General features: G+C 39.5%; 1 protein-coding gene across 1 annotated transcript in view; it reads right to left on the minus strand.

Annotated features, from left to right (window-relative positions):
- Window positions 1-3354: 3354 nt before the first annotated feature.
- The window catches only part of LOC101486197 (sialoadhesin), a 34469-nt gene continuing 18736 nt past the window's right edge, over window positions 3355-19087 (minus strand). Inside the window, exons 22-34 of the mRNA XM_076885361.1 lie at window positions 15052-15312; window positions 14316-14353; window positions 8813-9281; window positions 8518-8727; window positions 8133-8393; window positions 7268-7525; window positions 6893-7153; window positions 6493-6753; window positions 5413-5676; window positions 4317-4577; window positions 4089-4170; window positions 3940-4003; window positions 3355-3584 (exon numbers count right to left, since the gene is read on the minus strand). Of these exons, the coding sequence (XP_076741476.1) occupies window positions 3486-3584; window positions 3940-4003; window positions 4089-4170; window positions 4317-4577; window positions 5413-5676; window positions 6493-6753; window positions 6893-7153; window positions 7268-7525; window positions 8133-8393; window positions 8518-8727; window positions 8813-9281; window positions 14316-14353; window positions 15052-15312 (2789 nt within the window). The 3' untranslated portion in view covers window positions 3355-3485. The remainder of the gene's footprint in view (window positions 3585-3939; window positions 4004-4088; window positions 4171-4316; window positions 4578-5412; window positions 5677-6492; window positions 6754-6892; window positions 7154-7267; window positions 7526-8132; window positions 8394-8517; window positions 8728-8812; window positions 9282-14315; window positions 14354-15051; window positions 15313-19087) is intronic.

Below are 19087 nucleotides of genomic sequence, written 5' to 3' on the forward strand. Positions count from 1 at the left end.
TGTTCCTAGGACTGCACTCTTCTGCACAGAAATCTCCAATGTTGTTCCTGGGATTTGCTGGAGCCACTCGCCTAGCTTGGGAGTCGCCGCACCTGGTGCTCCGATTATCACTGGGACCACCGTTACCTTCACCCTCCACATCTTCTTGATATTTCTCTGAGCTCTTGGTATTTCTCCAGCTTCTCATGTTCCTTCTTCCTCATGTTCCTGTCATTTGGTATTGCTACATCTATCAGTATGGCCGTCTTCTCCTGCTTGACCACCACCACCACTGTGTCCAGTTGGTTAGCCACCACCATTTATCTCTGGAAGTCCCACATGATCGTTCAGTCATTCTCCACCACCCTAGAAGGGCTGCAGGGAGCTGGATTGTCTCAGGGGCATCTTTACACAGTCTGCACCTGGGGTCTTGAGTATTGTGATAGACCCCAGCCTCTATAGATCTTGGGCTCAGAGCTTGTTCCTGTGCTGCCAGGATTAGTGCCTCTGTGCTGTCTTTAAGTCCAGCTTTGTCCAGCCACCGGTAGGACATCTGGATGTCAGCCACCTCCACTATCTGCCAGTGGTACATACCGTGTAGGGGCCTGTCCTTCCATGATGGTTCCTCCTCTGCCTTGGGTTTCTGTTGCCTGAAGTATTCACTGAGCACGTGGTTGGTTGGGGCCATCTTCCTGATGTATTCATGGATGTTCATTGCCTCATCCTGGACTGTTTTTAGTGACACTCAATAGTGTCAGTAAAAATTCTTCCTTCTCCTTAGCATGCAGTCTCAGGATGCTGGACTTAGGTTAGGAGCTTCCTTTTTTTTTTTTTCATTTCATTTCATTTCATTAAAACTCTTTTGATCCCGAAGGCTGTTAAGGCTGCTGGCATTCCAGAGCCATCTTACCATTACAACCACAAATATATTACACAAACATAACAGGCTCCTAAAGGGAGATCAGTTTGAGAACAAAAAAAAAAAAAAAAAAACCCACCTCATCACATACACATGATTATCACATTTCATAACATAAAAAGACATAAGCACGTTGGAGGTGTTTGGAAGGGGGAGGGGTGGGATGACTGTATATTGGTGTGTGTGTGCATATGTGTGTCCATATGTGTGTATCCTGTATCCAACTCGTGAGACAGTCTCCTTTTGCCCAGTTAAGCAAAAGTCAGCAATCCCTAAGCCAACACCGGTGGCCTTGTGGAAGTAGAAGATATAGGGCAGAGAGTCTACACAGTCTTGTAGTCTGGGAGAGTATTTGTCCCAGTTTTAGCCTTCGAGCTTCTGGCTGGTGAAGGAAGGCCAAATGAACATAGTGACTGATTGATTTATCGATAGAGAGAGTGTCTGTCACTGGTCCCAATTCTAGAACTGTGAGCTTCTCCATGATTGAGTCCATATTGCATTCAACAATCACAGTCTGATTGCTCGTGGCTCTACCCACCGTCAATCATGCCGGGCAGCCTTGTGGGATTTTGAGCAGCTGTAACCGCTTTGTCGATAAGCCAGGGCTGTGCCAGTTCCAATCAGCAGGAACGCTGTTATCAAGGTTCTGAAAAATTTTCTTCAATGTCCTCCATTGAGAGCGTTACTAGGCACGTGAGATGCCACTTGTTCCAGCGAAAGATGGTCGTGTATCTGGCAGCCAACGTTCCTGCAGGACGATCAGGCTCCTCCACACCCAGATTTCTCAGGTGTCAAGAAGCGTTTAGAGACCAGTTGATCAAATCCATAATTCCTTGATTTTTAAAGAACAAGGCAAAGAGAGTCTATGACAGTTAGACGAAACGAGACAAAGACAATACAAGCCAAGCAGGAAGATAAGGGAGGGAGAGGAGACAGGAGAAAATGCAACCATCTCTGCCGTAAGCCAAGAGAAGTATGTCAGTCTTGATGCCAGTTGCTCTATCGCTGCCTTTGGCCAGGTTATTATACCAGCAGGGTACCTGATCACGGGAAGGGTGTAGGTGTTAACAGCCCAGAATTTTCTTGCCGTTCAGCTGACTCCTCATGACTTGCCTGACGATCTGTAGATACTTGGTAGTTGCAGCTTTCCTAGCGGCCTCTTCATGGTTCAACGATACTCGTATCGATATTGAACCGTTCGATACAGTGCTTTTGGTTCGGTACGCATATGTATTGAACAAAACAAAATCTTTAATTTATTTTATCAACTTTTCTTCTGACAATGCTGTCTGTGTTGAGAGCTCAGTGGATCTGCGTTCGACTGCTCCGCCTAGGCTGCACTGTCGAGCGCAGATCCACTGAGCGCAGCACAAACTAGCAAGACAGAAGCTAAGCTCGTTGCAACATGGCAAATTGAACCTCCCCCACCCTCATTCAGATCTGGCCTTTGAAACTATTTTGGTTTTCATGTGACGTATGACCCTGAAGGTAAGCGCGTCATGGACAAAATGAAAAACAGTATGTTGGATGTGCCACGCAATGCTCAATTACATGGATGGGAACTACTGCGTTAGCACAGTTTGCTCGTTAACGTGTTGGCCGTCCAGCCCCACGCATGGAGCTCGTTAACGGAGATTTGCCGTGTTGTGGCGTTAACGTCATTTTAACAAGATTAACGCTGACAGCACTAGTGGGAACACAACAAATATGACTGCACATTTACGTCGACATCATCCTAGTGCAAAGACAAGTGGAAGCAGACAAAAACAACAAGCACGCATGCTACAAACTTTACCCGAGTCATTTAGACAGCCGTTAGCACATGATTCTCCTTATGGGGACCTGATATGTTTAATATGCTGCTGAGAATATAGCCCAGAAGAAGCGTATAGTATAGCTTTTATTTTGGAAAGAGCCATTTCTCTGTAATAAACTCTCTTTTCCAAAGATGAGTGATTTCTCGATCAGATAGATTAATTTTTTTATTACTTTGTTGTTTCAGCAATATTAAATTTAAAAACTGTACTTTTGAGTTAAAATATATATTTATAATTTTAATAAATGACAAATTAAAAGAGCATGAACATTTTTTTGTATCAAAAAAATACCAAACTGTGACACCAAATTATCGAACCGAACCGTGAATTTTGTGTATCGTTGCACCCCTAATATATATCTATATATCTATATATCGATATATATATATGCTCTGATATGATTTCATTCTAAATTTGCTCACTAGTGTTTGAGCCTGACGTGCTCTCCGTGAGGTTTAATTATTGTCACATTTGTGTTAAAATATTGTGTGTAAGCTGATATATTTTTCTCAACTGTGCAGGACAGTTGAGTTTGGCTTTTTATTCTTGTCTGCGGTCTATTAGTTGCAAGACTGACACACTTTGTAGAGTTATATTGGAATGTGAGAAAGGGAATGGAATGTCAATGAGGAGAGATGGTTAGGATGAACTGAACACTATTTATTCATGAACTGAATTCCTTCAAGCAATCTGGTGACTGGACTCTGATGGCCGGTCAAGGCTGAACAGATTCCCAGCGGTGACAGGAATTAGGCAGGACCCTCCAGAGTCTAGAGGCTGGTGGTGGTGATGAAGATGCAGGCTTGACTGGAGCTCTGAGTAACATGGGAGAGGCAGAGATGGGGCGGAGGTGGGTTGCACGAAGGAGTCTGCAAGGGAGAATGACAGATTAGCAGTGAGATTTTAAGAAACGTGGAGTGGATGGTAATTGGCTTGAAGAAAGCAACCAGAGAGATACTTTGACTAGACCTGTGATGTCAGCAATGAGCTTGACAGTGTGGGAAAGTGGAAGGAATGAAAAATGGAAACTAACAACCAAGCACTCTGGAAGCGGACAGATATGTGTTTACAGATGTCATCTAAGCTTATTTTACCATAAGTTCTATTTTACGTCTTAGAACTTAAAAGCTATTCCACACAAGGTTTTCCAGAAAGCTTCCGGAAACTTTTTACAGAAAGTGAAGCAGCAGCATTTACTTTAAAGCAAGTAATATTTCCTGTCACCTGTTCACTGGTATCCAGTTCCTCTCTAGGCTCAGGCTGCTGCTGCTTTGAGGATCTGTTTTTTCTAGTTGGGATAATGATTAAGTGTTAAAGAAATTACAAACTTAGCGAAATGACAATACAATAAATGGCACATAAGTTCCACTCACATGATCCATAGGATGACCGAGTATAAGAGTATAAGACCCAGAAGAATAGCAGGGACTATGACAGCTGTTAATTTCCATGCTCCTAAAAAAGTGATCAAGTGAATTAGGGTGGCACTTTTAAATACTAATAACTAAGCCTGAACTAAAATGAACCATAACCAAACTCAACCAAATGAATAGAATACACAACTACAGGATCAGATATGAGACAAATCAGATTTAACTTACTTGATACAACAGTCAGCTGTAAGGTGGAGTAATGATGCCCTCTGGTGTTCTGTGCAACACAGTAATAACTCCCGCTGTGTTCAGGTCTGAAGTCAGTGATGGTAAAGTTCTGTCCAGAAGTTTTAGGTGACTCTTCATCCTCCTTGTACCAGGTGTAATTAGCTGCTGGGTTAGCATCACTGCTACAGGTCAGAGTGACTGAACTGCCCTCCACTATCTCAGCAGAGGGACTCACTGACACAGAGGGAAGCTTTGGAGCATCTGGAGGAGAACACAGAGCGGACCTGTACTTTTAACAATACAGTTTCAACCCACTTTTTCTACACACAATGCATGACAATAATATTGGGAGCTGATTGTGATTGTTAAGTAAACAGGAAAGCTGATGTTGTTCAGGTCATTAGTTCTGTTTCGCTTTGTCTTTCTAATTTTTTTGTAAGCTGTACAAAGTTGCCTCTTGCTTCAGTAACTGCTGTTATGCTGTTTACTCATATATTAAAATATATTATTTTAAAATATGAATATTAAAATATTAAAATATTAAAATTACGAGAAAGTGTTACACTCCGTCCTTTGCACTAAGTGGTCACAAAAGCTTTATTTTATTAAGAATTTCTTCCCTGGAAGGCTGTATTTTGCTACCTGTTTGTCTACCTGTCTTGATTTATCAGTATGTAAATCACCAATTCCATCTGACTTTTTCATATTATAAAATAACTAAAATTACATTAAAATAGAATCACTTTTAAAATGAATTCAGTAATTTGACATCATTTTATTGCTTACTCCCGTGATATGTTGCTCACACAGAAACTCCCTTTTGATCATGTAGTGGAGTAAGCAACAAAGCTGATGGAAGACCAAGTAAAGCAAATGTTAACATAATTTAAAGCACCAAGTGAAAGTTTTCTACCCTGCTTTCTAAATCTGGGACTCTCCAACATTTTGACCTTAGAACTGAAGAAGCCTCTTGGATGAGGGGTGAAACGTCTTCAAGCAACTTAAAGAAGTCCAGATGCTTTTCTTTCCAAGCTCCTTAGACTACGATGACCTGGATGACTGAGAACCTTCACAGAAATAAGCCTGTTTCACTCACATGTCACATTAATGGAGATGTTGTATGTTGGCGATGAGACCCCCAGCTTGTTCTCAGCTGTACAGTAATATTCCCCAGAGTCAGAGGACTGGATGGAGCTGAAGATGAGCTGTGGTTCTTTAATGAGAGGGGTTTGATTGTTCGTCTTATACCAGGTGTATTTAGCTGCTGGGTTAGCATCACTGCTACAAGTCAGAGTTACTGAATTGCCCTCCAGTATCTCACCAGAGGGACTCACTGACATAGAGAGAGGCCTTGGAGCATCTGGTAGAGAAAGAACATAGATTATATGCATGTTATTAGTTTCTGCAAAGGTTTATTATTGATTATTGATCAAATCAAACAAATCTGTGAACCTAATGGTTACACTAGTGTACACTAGTGTTTTTCAAGCTGTTTTATGTGTAAACAGAGAGCTAATATGATAATTTAGTTTAAAGTTGCTTAATATTTAAGGTTGTGGCTTGTGTCTATAAAAAAAATGAATGGGGTCTGCCTTGATATAATACAATAATACAAATCTCTGTATGAGACTTGTACACAGCTATCAAGCAAACCATTGATTGGGTAATGTCATCTATCATCTGCCATTCTTAAGCGCTTATCTAACCACTGGAGATGGTCCCAATTCAAACTGGGTAAGAGAACATCATCATCAGAGAGGGAGTACAGCTGTACAGCCCTCACATGCACCCATACCTTCAATTTAGAATTGCCTGTTAACGCAACAAGTGTGTCATTGTACTCTGGGAAAACATGTAAACTCTGCAGGAAGGTCCAAGCTGGGCAAAGGTGCGAACCCAGAACCTCCCTGCAGTGTCTAACAGAACAGAACATAAACTATCTTAGTCACTGAACTGCTACCTCGCCACAACACAGAATCATCCCAGACAAATGTATGATCATAAATTGAAGTCATAAAATGTTATATTAAAATAAATTTACTTTATTTAGGTCAGCTGCTGAACTGTAATTATAAAGCAGTTTGAGCTGCAAACTGATAATATTGGCAAATTCATAATGAGATAAAATATTGACAATAACTAGCTGAATGTTGCTTTTAAACACTGTCTGACTTACATGCCACATGGATAGAGATGTATTTAGGCGTGGAAGTATTCACTTTGTTTACAGCTTGGCAGTAATATTCTCCAGAATCAGTGGGCTGTATGGAGATAAAGGAGAGCTGTGGTTCTACAACGAGAGGTGTTTGGCTATTCTCCTTGTACCAGGTGTAGTTAGCTGCTGGGTTAGCATCACTGCTACAGGTCAGATTCACTGAATTGCCCTCCTGGATTTCACCAGAGGGACTGAACAACACAGAGAGAGACTTTGGAGCATCTGAGGGAGAAAAAAAGAGAGGTTAGTATTAGTTCCTGCAAAGACTGAGTTATTCACTAAATCAACTCCATGACTGCTCAACAAGCTGCTCAGTGAGGAGATTTGGATGGTTATGCATAAAGGTGAGTGAAGAACTTACATATCACAACAATAAAGATGGATTCAGATGTCGTCCTCCCCAGGTGGTTCTCAGCTGCACAGACATACTCTCCAGAGTCAAAGGACTGGATGGAGGTGATGGAGAGCTGCCGTTCATTAATGAGAGGTGTCTGATCACCATCCTTGTACCAGAAGTGGTTAGCTGTTGGTTTAGCATCACTGCTACAAGTGAGAGTTACTGAGCTCCCCTCACTGATTTCATTAGAAGGACTCACTGATACTGAGACAAACTTTGGGGGATCTGAGAGAAAGAAAATGATTCAATTTGTTAGTATTTCAGGGAAATAATGAGGAAGTAATGCTCTCAGTGAGAGAGATTTCTGGACCATCTGATGTATAAATTAGTTTCACTCACATTTCACATGAATGGAGATGGTGTCAGATGTCGCCCCCACGCTGTTGTAAGCTCTGCAGCGATACTGTCCAGACTCTGATCGCTGGATTGAGGTGAAGACAAGCTGTGTGTCTACACTTTGAGGTTTATTGTTATTCCCCTTATACCAGGTGTATTTAGCTGCTGGGTTAGCATCACTGCTACAAGTCAGAGTTACTGAATTGCCCTCCACTATCTCACCAGAGGGAGTCACTGACACATTAACAGGTTTTGGAGCATCTGAAGGAGAAGATATGAGGATGAATCAACTTCACGGTGTTTGAATCTAAATCTGTTCCTCATGCAAAAACTTTCAGGTCAACAAATGTGATTTCTGTGATGCAGATATATTCCACTGTGGATTTCAAATATGATGGCAATTAAAGGGAAATCTTATAACACGCAAAGATACATTTGTGTTGTATTGAATGCAGTATGTTGCATAACTATGACTAAAAGCTCTGTAGTTTGTTTTGTGTATGCTCAGTTTGGCAGTGAAAACATTGCTGCCTCTATGTGTTTTGCGTAGATCACTAATGACAGATCATGCCAGAAACAGAAACAAGAAAACCGATGTGAGCAAAAAGCAAAATGAGCTGGTTCCTTTTTTTTTAATTCTTATGGTAAATGTTTTGTTGCTTTCATAAAGCATAGAGACATTTGACCAGAAACCCTTCAGTAACTGAATCATTCAGATGAAATATTAATGGGTTGTACAGTAGGTTTACACAGCAATCGCCTTTCAATGAATTGAATGTTTAATATTTGATGATAGAAAAACAACTCAGGAGAGATGGAATAAAGTAAACGGGTTCAAGCAAACTGTTATTAAAGTTGATTTACTCACATTTCACGTTAATAAAGATGGACTGAGATGCACTCCTCCCCAGCTCATTCTCAGCTGTGCAGTAATATTCTCCAGAGTCAGAGGGCTGGATAGATGAAAAGTCAAGGACCGTTCCTTCACTGATACGTGTTTGGATGTTTCCCTTGTACCAGCTGTAATTAGCTGCTGGGTTAGCATTAAAGCCACAGTTTAGAGACACTGAAGTTCCTTCCTCTGCTTCAGCAGAAGGATTCACTAACACATAGTAAAGCTTTGGAGAAACTGGAGGATAAGAGAAAGTTTAAAAAGATGGCTTTAAACATAAGGTGGTCTTTTTTTATTTTAAATCTTGACATGTTTTGTATGATTTTAGGATTTTTATAGTGACACTGTGGAGTAAACTCACACACTGCAGCAGAGCGATAACCCTCATGTCCTTTAACAGCACAGGAATAGCTGCTGTCATCACCTCCAACAGAGACTCGCAGAGATGTTTCTTCCTCTATTTTCTGTCCATTTTTGTACCAAACATATGATGGAGGATCAATTACATCACAGCTGCTGTGACACTGCAGCTCTGTGTGGCTTAACAATCTTCTCACCTTCACCTGTAAATCTGGATTTGTAAGGAAGAAACAAATAATCCTCATTTTAAACTAAACCACCAAACAAAACAGTAGAATTTTCAATGAAAATCTTACCTGTGACAGTCAAAGTGACTCCAGGTGAACCAGTATAACTTCCATCAGGCTGATTTGTTACGAATCTGAACTTGTACTCATCAGAGTCTCTCTCTCTCAGGTCTGTGATCCTCAGAGTGCAGTCGTTCTCATGAAAGCGGTACTCCGCTCGGCGCGAGTACGGCGCGTATGTTTTCAGATCCAACGGTTCATCCTTGTTTTTTATAGACCAAAGTCTTTTTTGAACTGCAGTATTCATATTGTGTCTTGTAGAAGGGTAACTGTAGCTGCAGCCTATGTCCACTGTTGATTTTTTCAAGGCGCAGATGTGAGTGGAAGTGTAAGTCACTGACCAACCATTCTGACCCAGTACCGCTGTAACACAGAGCACATCAGACACTACAGACACAATCACAGTGACATTAATAATGGAAACGTTTGTACGAAGTGTCTTTAAAATGAAATGCAAGTCATTGAGACAAAGCTTTCTCTATATGAAATTTAATATTTTATTATGCACTTTGACTGCCATGTTATTATTTATGTTCAACACTTTAATAATTAAGTTTTATATTGATGTACACACAACTGTGTGCTTTTCTGTAGTTTTGTATATATTTATAATTGTTTGTTATTTCTCCCTGCTGTCTTACTATTTATATTTTATTCATGCACAGTTGCCATGACAATAAAGGACTATTCTATTTTATTCTGTTCTATTCTAACAAAGAAAAGGTGTTGACTAAGAAAGGCATCTGTAATTTTAACCTAAATTCAGATTTAATGTGCATCTTAATTATTGTTAGTGTGTTAAAATGCTCGTGTTTCAAACAGTTTACTGTGCAATGAGACTGATGATAAGTTTCATAGTAAACTTTATAAAATGCAGAACAGAAGTGCTGCTGCGTTTGCAGATCTCTGAGAGCTGCTTTACTAGAAACCAAAAGGAGAATAGAAATTGAAGAAATTGAAGTGAAGATGTTTGGTTCCTGTTTTGTTTTAGTATAGAGACACCGTAACTAAATACTTCAAATATACTACTATCAGACCCACTTAGAGTTATTTCAAACAGCAATGCAGTTTTTATGCAGTCATACACAACAGAGACATGTCGAGATAAAAACATCCTGAGATGCTGATGGTGGGAACATTTTAATAATCTGTGGAAATGTCATGATAAACACACTATAACTTTTAATATCATATTATAACTTTAAAACAAATGTCACTCTTTTAGCTTCCTTCATTGTAAAAGTTAGTTATTCAGTACCCGATGCAGTGAGAAGCAGTACAAATACAAATTCAATCCTTGCTGCTGCAGTTGCACTCATGGCTGCTCCTCTCTTCTGTCTGCGTGACAGAAAATTGTATCAGCAAAGAGTTTAAATATTGTATTTTCCAGTCTGCAAAAACACAATAAAAATAAAGATATAAAATAGTAACTTCTACTTACCATAGAAAAAGATGTTGTCTTTAAAAATCATGTCCCTGTTGGGAAGCACAAGACCGAAAAGTAAAACTGTCACACTTCCTTCTTTTTCATGTGATTTTTTCAGCATGAAGCATGAATAAGGATGAAGCCATTACATCTGGGACTGAATGCTGTTGTTTTCAAAACCACATACAGCCCTCTAAATGTGTTATATTAAAGCCTGAGGAACTAATTTTGTGGTGTTTTAATACCAAAAGTAGCACAAGAAGTATGGGGGTGTGCTCATGCATCTAATGGCTAGCTTAATCACATGTGCTCCACCCCCTTGTGTCATAGGTCGAATGTAATCATTGAGACACGCCTCCGGTCCCTCTGTTCCCCCACCTTTTTCCAACAGTGTCAGCACCATTTTTCATTTTTTGATTCGCATCATACTGTTTATGAAGAAGAAAGATAACTGTGGAGGAGCACTAAAGGTGTAGGTGCTAAAGCTGATAAATCCATCCATTTTCCTCTAGTTATCTGAGGTCGGCATGTGGGGTCAGCAGCCTCAGCAGAGAAACCCAGGCCTCCTTCTCCCCAGACACCTCCTCCAGCTTATCAGCCGGAGGCCACCACCTGATGAAGCCAGCAGTAACACATATCTACACAAAGCAGAGATGAGATTCTGAGGTTCCACCACTTTCTACACCTGTAAACTCTGCTCATAAAAATGATGAACAAAGGGCCACAATGGCACTACTAACCAAAGGTGTTTTTGTTATTAATTGGGGGAAATGGCAAGATAAAAATATGGTCACAGCAGCAGTTCATCAATGGAGTTGCTGGTACCTGGCTTTTTAAAATTTCTGATGCTATTATTTTAATAAAAGTTTGCAGTCACCTAGGATTTGTTCAAATTTTACTTTTTTTAAATTTTGATATAAATTATTCAATTATTAGAGGTGTGCAAACACTCTAAAGAGAGGAAAGAAGAAGACTGAGAAACAACAAAATAACAGTAAACACAAAGGCAAGCAAAGAGCCACAGAAATGCATGAGAAGGGAAAGTGAGGATGAATGAGGGATGGTCACTGTGTCAGATTAGAGCAACAACAGCATGACCCCTGAAATGCACCAGGTCTGTGGTGTATTCTCATGTCCGAGATATTGCAACCCCCGCACTATTTTTTCAGTTAAAGAAGACCAGAAGTGTTTCATAGTCAAGGTGTATAATCTGCACCGGGTCCTTTATTTTGAAAATCAGCTGGTCTGACTGGGCCCTCCAGTCACATTTGGTACAATTAAGGATGAACTATAACTAAATTATGACTTACTTATCAGCCTTTCTCTTGACTTAACTATTAAATTTGAACTGGTTTGCTAGAGGAGCCCATGTTTACATACAATATTGGAATAATGTGGTGCTATGAGGTCTTTTAAAAAGATATGGGGTCTGATCATTCAGGATATAGAATTTATAGAATCACAATTTTGAATCCAAGAAAGAAAGAAATACAGGAAGCCAAAGATGAGATGCTAATATAGGTGGTCTAGTAACTGTAGTACTCTAGTTTGAAATGTTTTGGATCAGCTTAATGTTTTCAGAAGAGCTGATAACAAGCAAGCCTAGAATTTTATCCAAAAATTAACATGGATTTCAATAGTGTCACTGAGACAGGATGTTCTGAACTTCTGAACGTATGGTGCAGGGGAAAGAAGCATCTCCTATTATATTTCTAATTCAAAGCATCAAATCCTCATCCTTTATTTTGTTTTTGTTAATCTATTAATACTTTACTTGTATGTGTCTGTTCTTGTATTTTTATGGAGATGAAATAATTTTAAATCAACTGTATTATAAATAATAGGATGTGTTTTAAAATGATTATCAGGTGCTGTGTGCGGTATGGTGAATGAATGCAGGATGTGGTAGATGAAGGTTGAACATACTTTAACCCTCAGTGTTTATTCCAAGAAAAGAACAAGTACAGGTAGTCCAGAAACAGGCAACAAGAAATCCATAAGGCACGAGGAAGCACAGGGGAAAAATTTGGAACAGCAGAGCTAGTGGGACAACTCAACAGAGGGTGAAGGGAAACAAAATCAATAAATACACAATGTAATGCAGGAAGAGTAAACATGAGGGGAACAAAGCTGAACATAATACCATAAAAACAGACATGGAGAGTAAACTGAAAACTAAACACACAGGTCACCAAAACTGAACAACAAATAACCAAACAAAGGGAACACAGCTGATGCAGACTTGATGCAAAAGGGCATAACATAATCTGAGTATGTTCCATGACTAACCTTGAGCTGCAGTGACTGTATTTTAAAGTCTGTGCACACCTGGTGAACTGCAGCGTGGCAGACTCATCTAACCCACAAATGATCATTATTAAAATACTTTCCATCCTCCCAAGCTGTGGTGGGACATGTGGAACATTGACTTTGTCACTGATATTAAGTTATTTTTTCAAGAAAGTGGCACATGCACTGAATAGTCAAACTACTCCAACAATGACTCACATGAATGAGATATTTGTTGTGTTTCAGCTGGATTGCACAGCATTTGGAAGACCTGCATGTGAGAACATTTTCAATAACATAACAACATTACCATTAACTCACTGGAATAAGGCTATTATTTAATGCGTAATTTATAACATTTATTTCAGTTCTGTTTATCTGTTTATATTTCCCATTTTATTTCTTGACCTCAGTCCTTTTGTCCCTCCCATCCAAGACATGAGGAGGTCACTGTATTCTGCTCACTTATATGCTTTTACCCACAGTCACACACTGACAATATGATAACACAGAGATGATTGGATAATCAAGTATTACTCGGATATAAGTCCTCTAAATTTGTGTTTATTTGTTTTCCTTTAATGACAGTAAAACATGACAGTGGCAGTCAGAGGAAGCTGGTTAGGTTTTACATGTACATTTACACTAAAGTTCAGCAAAATGACAGATGAATCCCTTTACTGTGGTTTTACATGACAAAGAAAAAAAAGGTGATATTCGCTAATTCTAAACTAACAACATTTTGCTTCAATGTAATCACAGAAGGAACTCCGTAAAGGTCTTCCTTATATGAATATCTGCAGTTCAGAATACAAAACATAAAGAAGGGTGACTCGATTCAGTTTTATGTTTGATTAATTGGTTTCTTTGTATTAATTTGAATTATGATGTCAGTAATGTATTTGCAGAGCACAAAGAGAGCTTTAAACACAACCTATGGGTTAAAGGAAATGTAAATACAAAAACACCTAAAACAATAATTTGTTTTCCAATTATTAGATAATTGCAATAATCCAGAGAAATGGAATGAAAAAGCAAAAATGAATAGGTTATATCTGATCAATATTCCAGGAGAAGTAATGATTCTTATCAATTGTGGACAGACGAATGGACAAGATGAACTAATAAGAATGAAATATATAACAATATATTTTTAATGTGCAATTGAGCAGAAAAGCAGTTCAGATAATGTGTTAGCACAAATAAAAATAACAGATACAATGATAATTGTATATATAATAAGAATGTGGTGAGATTCGAGTGTATGTAATAAGTTTCTGTATATATTTTGACACCTCACGTGTTAATTAAGTAAACATGAAGCATTTTTCTCTCAACCTGATTCTCTCATGTTTCACATCAATAGAAACGTGTTTAGGTGTTGACGGCACAAATTTGTTCTCAGCTACACAGTCATGCTCTCCAGAATCAGCAGACCGGGTTAGCATCACTGCCACAGGTCAGAGTCACTGAAATGTTCTCCTGGGTTTACCAGACAGATTTACTCACGCTGAGGGAGACTTTGGAGCATCTGGGGGGAAACACAGGAAGGTAATTGTAGTTTTTGAACAAAATCAAACATCTTTGTAAGTGTAAATGACAGGATGGATGTTGTTAGTCTACTCTAGGACTCAAAGTACTTTACACAGCATGACTCTTTCACGCATTCACACAAACACTTTTTTCTATGCACATATTCACACCCTGATGGATGCATCAGGGAGCAAATTGGCATTGGTATCTTGCCCAAGGATATTTGCCATGCAGACTGGAGCAGCAAGGGATTGAATCACCAACCTGAGCTACAGCCACTCCAGCAGGATTTAGCAGGAATACTGATGTCCACAGAGACATTATGACTGACCAGTCTGATCAAATTATAGTTTCTTAGTGAACATGAATGCCAGTTCAAACTTTCCACTTTACTTGCCTCTTTTCTGTAGCAGTAAAAGAAAAGTTTGCACATCATCTTGAAACCATGGACAGATATGTTGGAGAGTTGGTTCAATAATTTCTTATTGGAAAAAACAGTAAGCTTTACTGCATTTTTGGGTGGTTTGAGCCTACCCCAGCTATGATGACATGTCAAAGAATAACAATAATGGATTGCATTTATATAGCACTTTTAGGTGGGTGAAGTGTCTTGCCCAAGGACACAACGACCGAGACTGTCCGGGCCGGGGCTCAAACTGCCAATCTTCCGATTACAAGACAAACTGCCAACTCTTGAGCCACGATCGCTCCATGGTGGCGCGATCATGCCAGAATCCCAAAGAATTCCTCACTAGTCGCTCACAGGACAAATGCAGACTCACATTTTAAACACAATTAGTCAGAAGTCTTTGCAAATGATGGGGAATTGACAAAATGTATCAACTAGAGGTATACGTTTGTTGAACTACTGTGAGCAAAACCTTATTGACAATTGATACAGATGATCAAAAATCAAATGAAAGTCTCTAAAGAGAGATAAAATCGGTCAGTGAGAAGAAAAATTGTTGAATCTGAGAAAAATGAAATTATTTCCACTCACATTTCACATCGATAGAAGTATATTCAGATGTCTTCCTTCCCAATGTATTTCCAGCTATACAGTAATACTGTCCAGAGTCAGAGGGCTCAATGGATCTGAAGGCAAGCTCGGGTTCTTTACTAAGAGGTGTTCTTCCATTTGTCTTGTACCAGACATACGTAGCTGCTGGGTTAGCATCACTGCTGCAGGTCAAAGTCACTGATCCGCCCTCCTTGATTTCACCAGAGGGACGCACTGACACAGAGGGAGGCTTTGGAGCATCTGGAGGAGGAAACAAAGGGAAATAAATACATGGAATTATTTCCTTCAAAGGCTGAAAAATTGACCAAATCAAAAACCTCAATGAATCTAATGCAGGGGCTTCTCAGTGAGTAGATGGCTTTAGTAGAGAGATGTTCTCAGCCACATTATCACTTTATGATCAGATCTAGACAAACGACACTATTTAACCCTCCTGCCATCCTTTAAAAAACTCACACCCATCACCCTAGGGACCATTCTCAGCCACGCCATAAAAAGACCATATATCCATATTTTATTCCACTTTAAATTAGCCAACCTTGTAAAACTACTTCTCCCTGAAATATTCATGTAAAGTTTTAATTATATTTTCGTTGTTTTAACCCTTCAAATCCCAGTGTTATTACATGAGCGCCCTGTGTTATAAGCCCCAAAAACCAAAAAACGAAACTAAATATTTCCACAAAAAACCAGTTGAAGTAATATGTGATTGTCATTATAAGTAGGCCTTTAGATGGACCAAAGATTGGCACCAACATACATTTTGACCTGCCATTATTTTTTTTGCATTTTTTTTGCAATTTAAAAATTAAAACTTCAAGGCCCTGAGTCTTCATTGACATCCAAGAAAAGAAGAAAAAATAAAATCATATGATGATAATTTGGGGTTGAAAAATAGCGTTTATAATGGAAGTCAATGGGCAGAAAATGGTCCCCAGGGTGATGGGTGTGGGGATTTCTGCTGCTCAGCCATTTTAGGCTGATTTAAGGAATTCACACTGGAATATTAACATTGACAGGTAAAAACTATCCTGTGGCAAGTTTGGTTATATTCCACTGAACACAGTGGAAATGGCAGCCATTTAACACATAGCAGTGGCACAAAAAGGTCCCAAGAAGGCAGGAGGGTTAAACAACCCCATTTCCTAAAAGAAACTGGCCAGATGTTTACCAATCTGCAAAACGTCTAACCTCTAATGTCTGCAAAGTGTCTAAAAACTGTGAAAACATTTCAGAAAAATATTTTTTCATATAAAATTGTCAAGACTTTGAAGACATCATCGTGTACAGTACATCAAATCATCAAAAGATTCTGAGAATTTTGAGAAATCCTCCGCTTAAGGGATGAGGCCAAAAATCCATATTAGATGCCTGTGAGCTTTGGTCCCCCAGACATTCAGGTAACATTCTGCCATTTAGATCACTGCATGGGCTCAGGAACACAGTTCACTGCACCATTCGCAAGTGCAGATTAAAGCTCAATGATGTAATGAAGAAGCCATATATATACAGGTGTATACAGGCATATAATAATAATAATAATAATAATAATAATAATAATAATAATAATAATAATAATAATAATAATAATAATAATAATAATGATAAATTTTATTTATGAGCGCTTTTCAAGTCACCCAAGGACACTTTACAATAGGATAAAACACTTAGTAAAACAATGGCAGAATAAGAACAATAAAATAAAAGCACAAGATAAAATTAACAAACAGTGGATTCACAGTGAATATGCAGATTTGAACAGATGAGTTTTGAGTTGGGATTTAAACTGGGGGAGAGAACCAATGTTTCTTATTTCTGGGGGCAGAGAGTTCCACAGCCTGGGAGCAGAGCAGCTGAAAGCTCTGTTTCCCATGGTGGTGAGGCGGAAGGAAGGTACAGTAAGCTGGATAGAAGAAGAAGAACGAAGTGAACGGGCAGAACAAGTGGTGGTTAACAGGTCAGAAAGGTAAGAAGGAGCGAGGTTATGAATGGCCTTGAAGGTGAGCAGAAGAAGTTTGAAAATTATCCGGAATTTCACAGGGAGCCAGTGAAGTTCCTGAAGAACAGGGGTGATGTGCTGGTAGGAGGGGGTTCTGGTGATAATGCGAGCAGCAGAGTTCTGAACTAGTTGAAGCTTATGGAGGGATTTTTGGGGGTGTTAGGGAGTTTTTATTGTTTTATTTGCTTATGCTTCAAAAGTTATGTTATACATATTTCACCAGACACAGTTTTCTGTAGAAACAGGAAGCTGACCCTGTGACACTGACATTTACCGAGACCAGTACAGAAATACATATCCGCAGAAGTTGACTTGCATTATATTATTCTTAGAAATTGACTTGCAACACACATACTTTGTGACACACACACACACATACACACACAGCTTACACACAGACAGCATCAGGACCTGCGTAACAGGAAATGTGATTATATTTGCATATTGACGATGTAACCTATAAAAATAAACGAATACTGCAGTTCGGTGTGATTGCTCTCTGAGTAGTTCACCCGTGCAGCACGTTAATTATCTCGAGTGTCTCAGTGTTGCTTATTCACCTGACTGTTTGTTAACTGTAAATCTCTGACAGGGGGAGACCATGCAAAAGAGAATTGCAGTAGTCAGTACGGGAGGTAACAAGACAAGAATGGACGTAGACTGGGTGGAAAGAGAAGGAAGCAATCTGTTAATGTTACGTAGATGGAAGTAGGCAGAATGGGTGAGATTATTGATGTGAGATTTATAGGAAAGTGAACTGTCTAGGATGACACCAAGGCTCTTAACCTGAGGAGAAGGGAAAACTGTGGAGTTATCGATGGTGAGTGAGAAATGGTTTGCCTTCAAAAGGTTCGATTTGGTGCCAATAAGGAGGATCTTAGTTTTATCCTAATTGAGCTTTAGAAAATTAGAGGTAAACCAGGATTTTAACTTGGATAGACATTCTGTAAGGGAAGAAGGTGGGAGGGAGGAATCAGGTTTGCAAGAGATATATATCTGGGTGTCATCAGCAAAACAGTGAAACTGAAGATCAAATTTGCGGAAGATGGTACCTAAAGAGAAGAGGGCCTAAAACTGAGCCTTGGGGTACACCAGAGGTGACGGGGAATAGACGAGAGCGGAATGATCTTAGTTGAATAAACTGGGAATGGTCGAGGAGATATGATTGAAACCAGGCGAGGGGTGTGTCAGAGATGCCGAGAGAGGAAAGTCTGCTTAGAAGGACAGAGTGAGAAATGGTGTCAAAGGCTGAGCTCAGATCTAAAAGGACGAGAATGGTGAGAAGACCAGAGTCAGCTCTGATTAGAAGATCGTTAGTGACTTTAAGTAGAGCAGTTTCGGTACTGTGACATGAGCGAAAACCAGATTGAAATCTCTCGTAGATGTTATTATTAACCAGGTGTAAATGAAGTTGAGCTGCAACCACTTTTTCGAGTATCTTAGAAATGAAGAGTAGATTGGAAATCGGACGGAGGTTGTTAAAGTTGTTAGGATCTAAGGAAGGTTTTTTCAGTATAGGAGTGACTAGAGCAGTCTTCAATAAGGAGGGAACGATACCGGTGGTGAGAGAAGAGTGAATGATAGCAGAAATGAGTGGGAGTAAAGAAGAGAGGCAGGATTTCACAAGCCCCGTGGGCATGGGGTCAAGATGACATGTGGCAGGCTTTGATTTACATATGAACTCAGAAATATCAGATAAATCAGGAAGATGAAAAGTGGGAAAACGGCTCAAAAAGGAGAAAAGGTTCTGGAGAGGGCGTAGACACAACATTTGATCTGAGTTGCTGGTGGATGTTATTGATTTTCGTAGTCCAGAACAGCATCAAGGAGTTGCAGGTTTCAGAGGAATAGAAGTGCGGTGGTAAAGCGTTGGGGGGTTGAATTAGTTTGTTGAGAACTGAAAACAGAGTCCTTGCATTACCCTCATAAGAACTGATAATACCAGAGTAGAAGCTTTGTTTGGCCTTGTTGATGGAGTCTTTATACTGAAGTACATGGTATTTATAGATTTCTGAA

Source organism: Maylandia zebra, linkage group LG6, assembly GCF_041146795.1.
Source record: "Maylandia zebra isolate NMK-2024a linkage group LG6, Mzebra_GT3a, whole genome shotgun sequence".
Taxonomy (NCBI): Eukaryota; Metazoa; Chordata; class Actinopteri; order Cichliformes; family Cichlidae; genus Maylandia; species Maylandia zebra.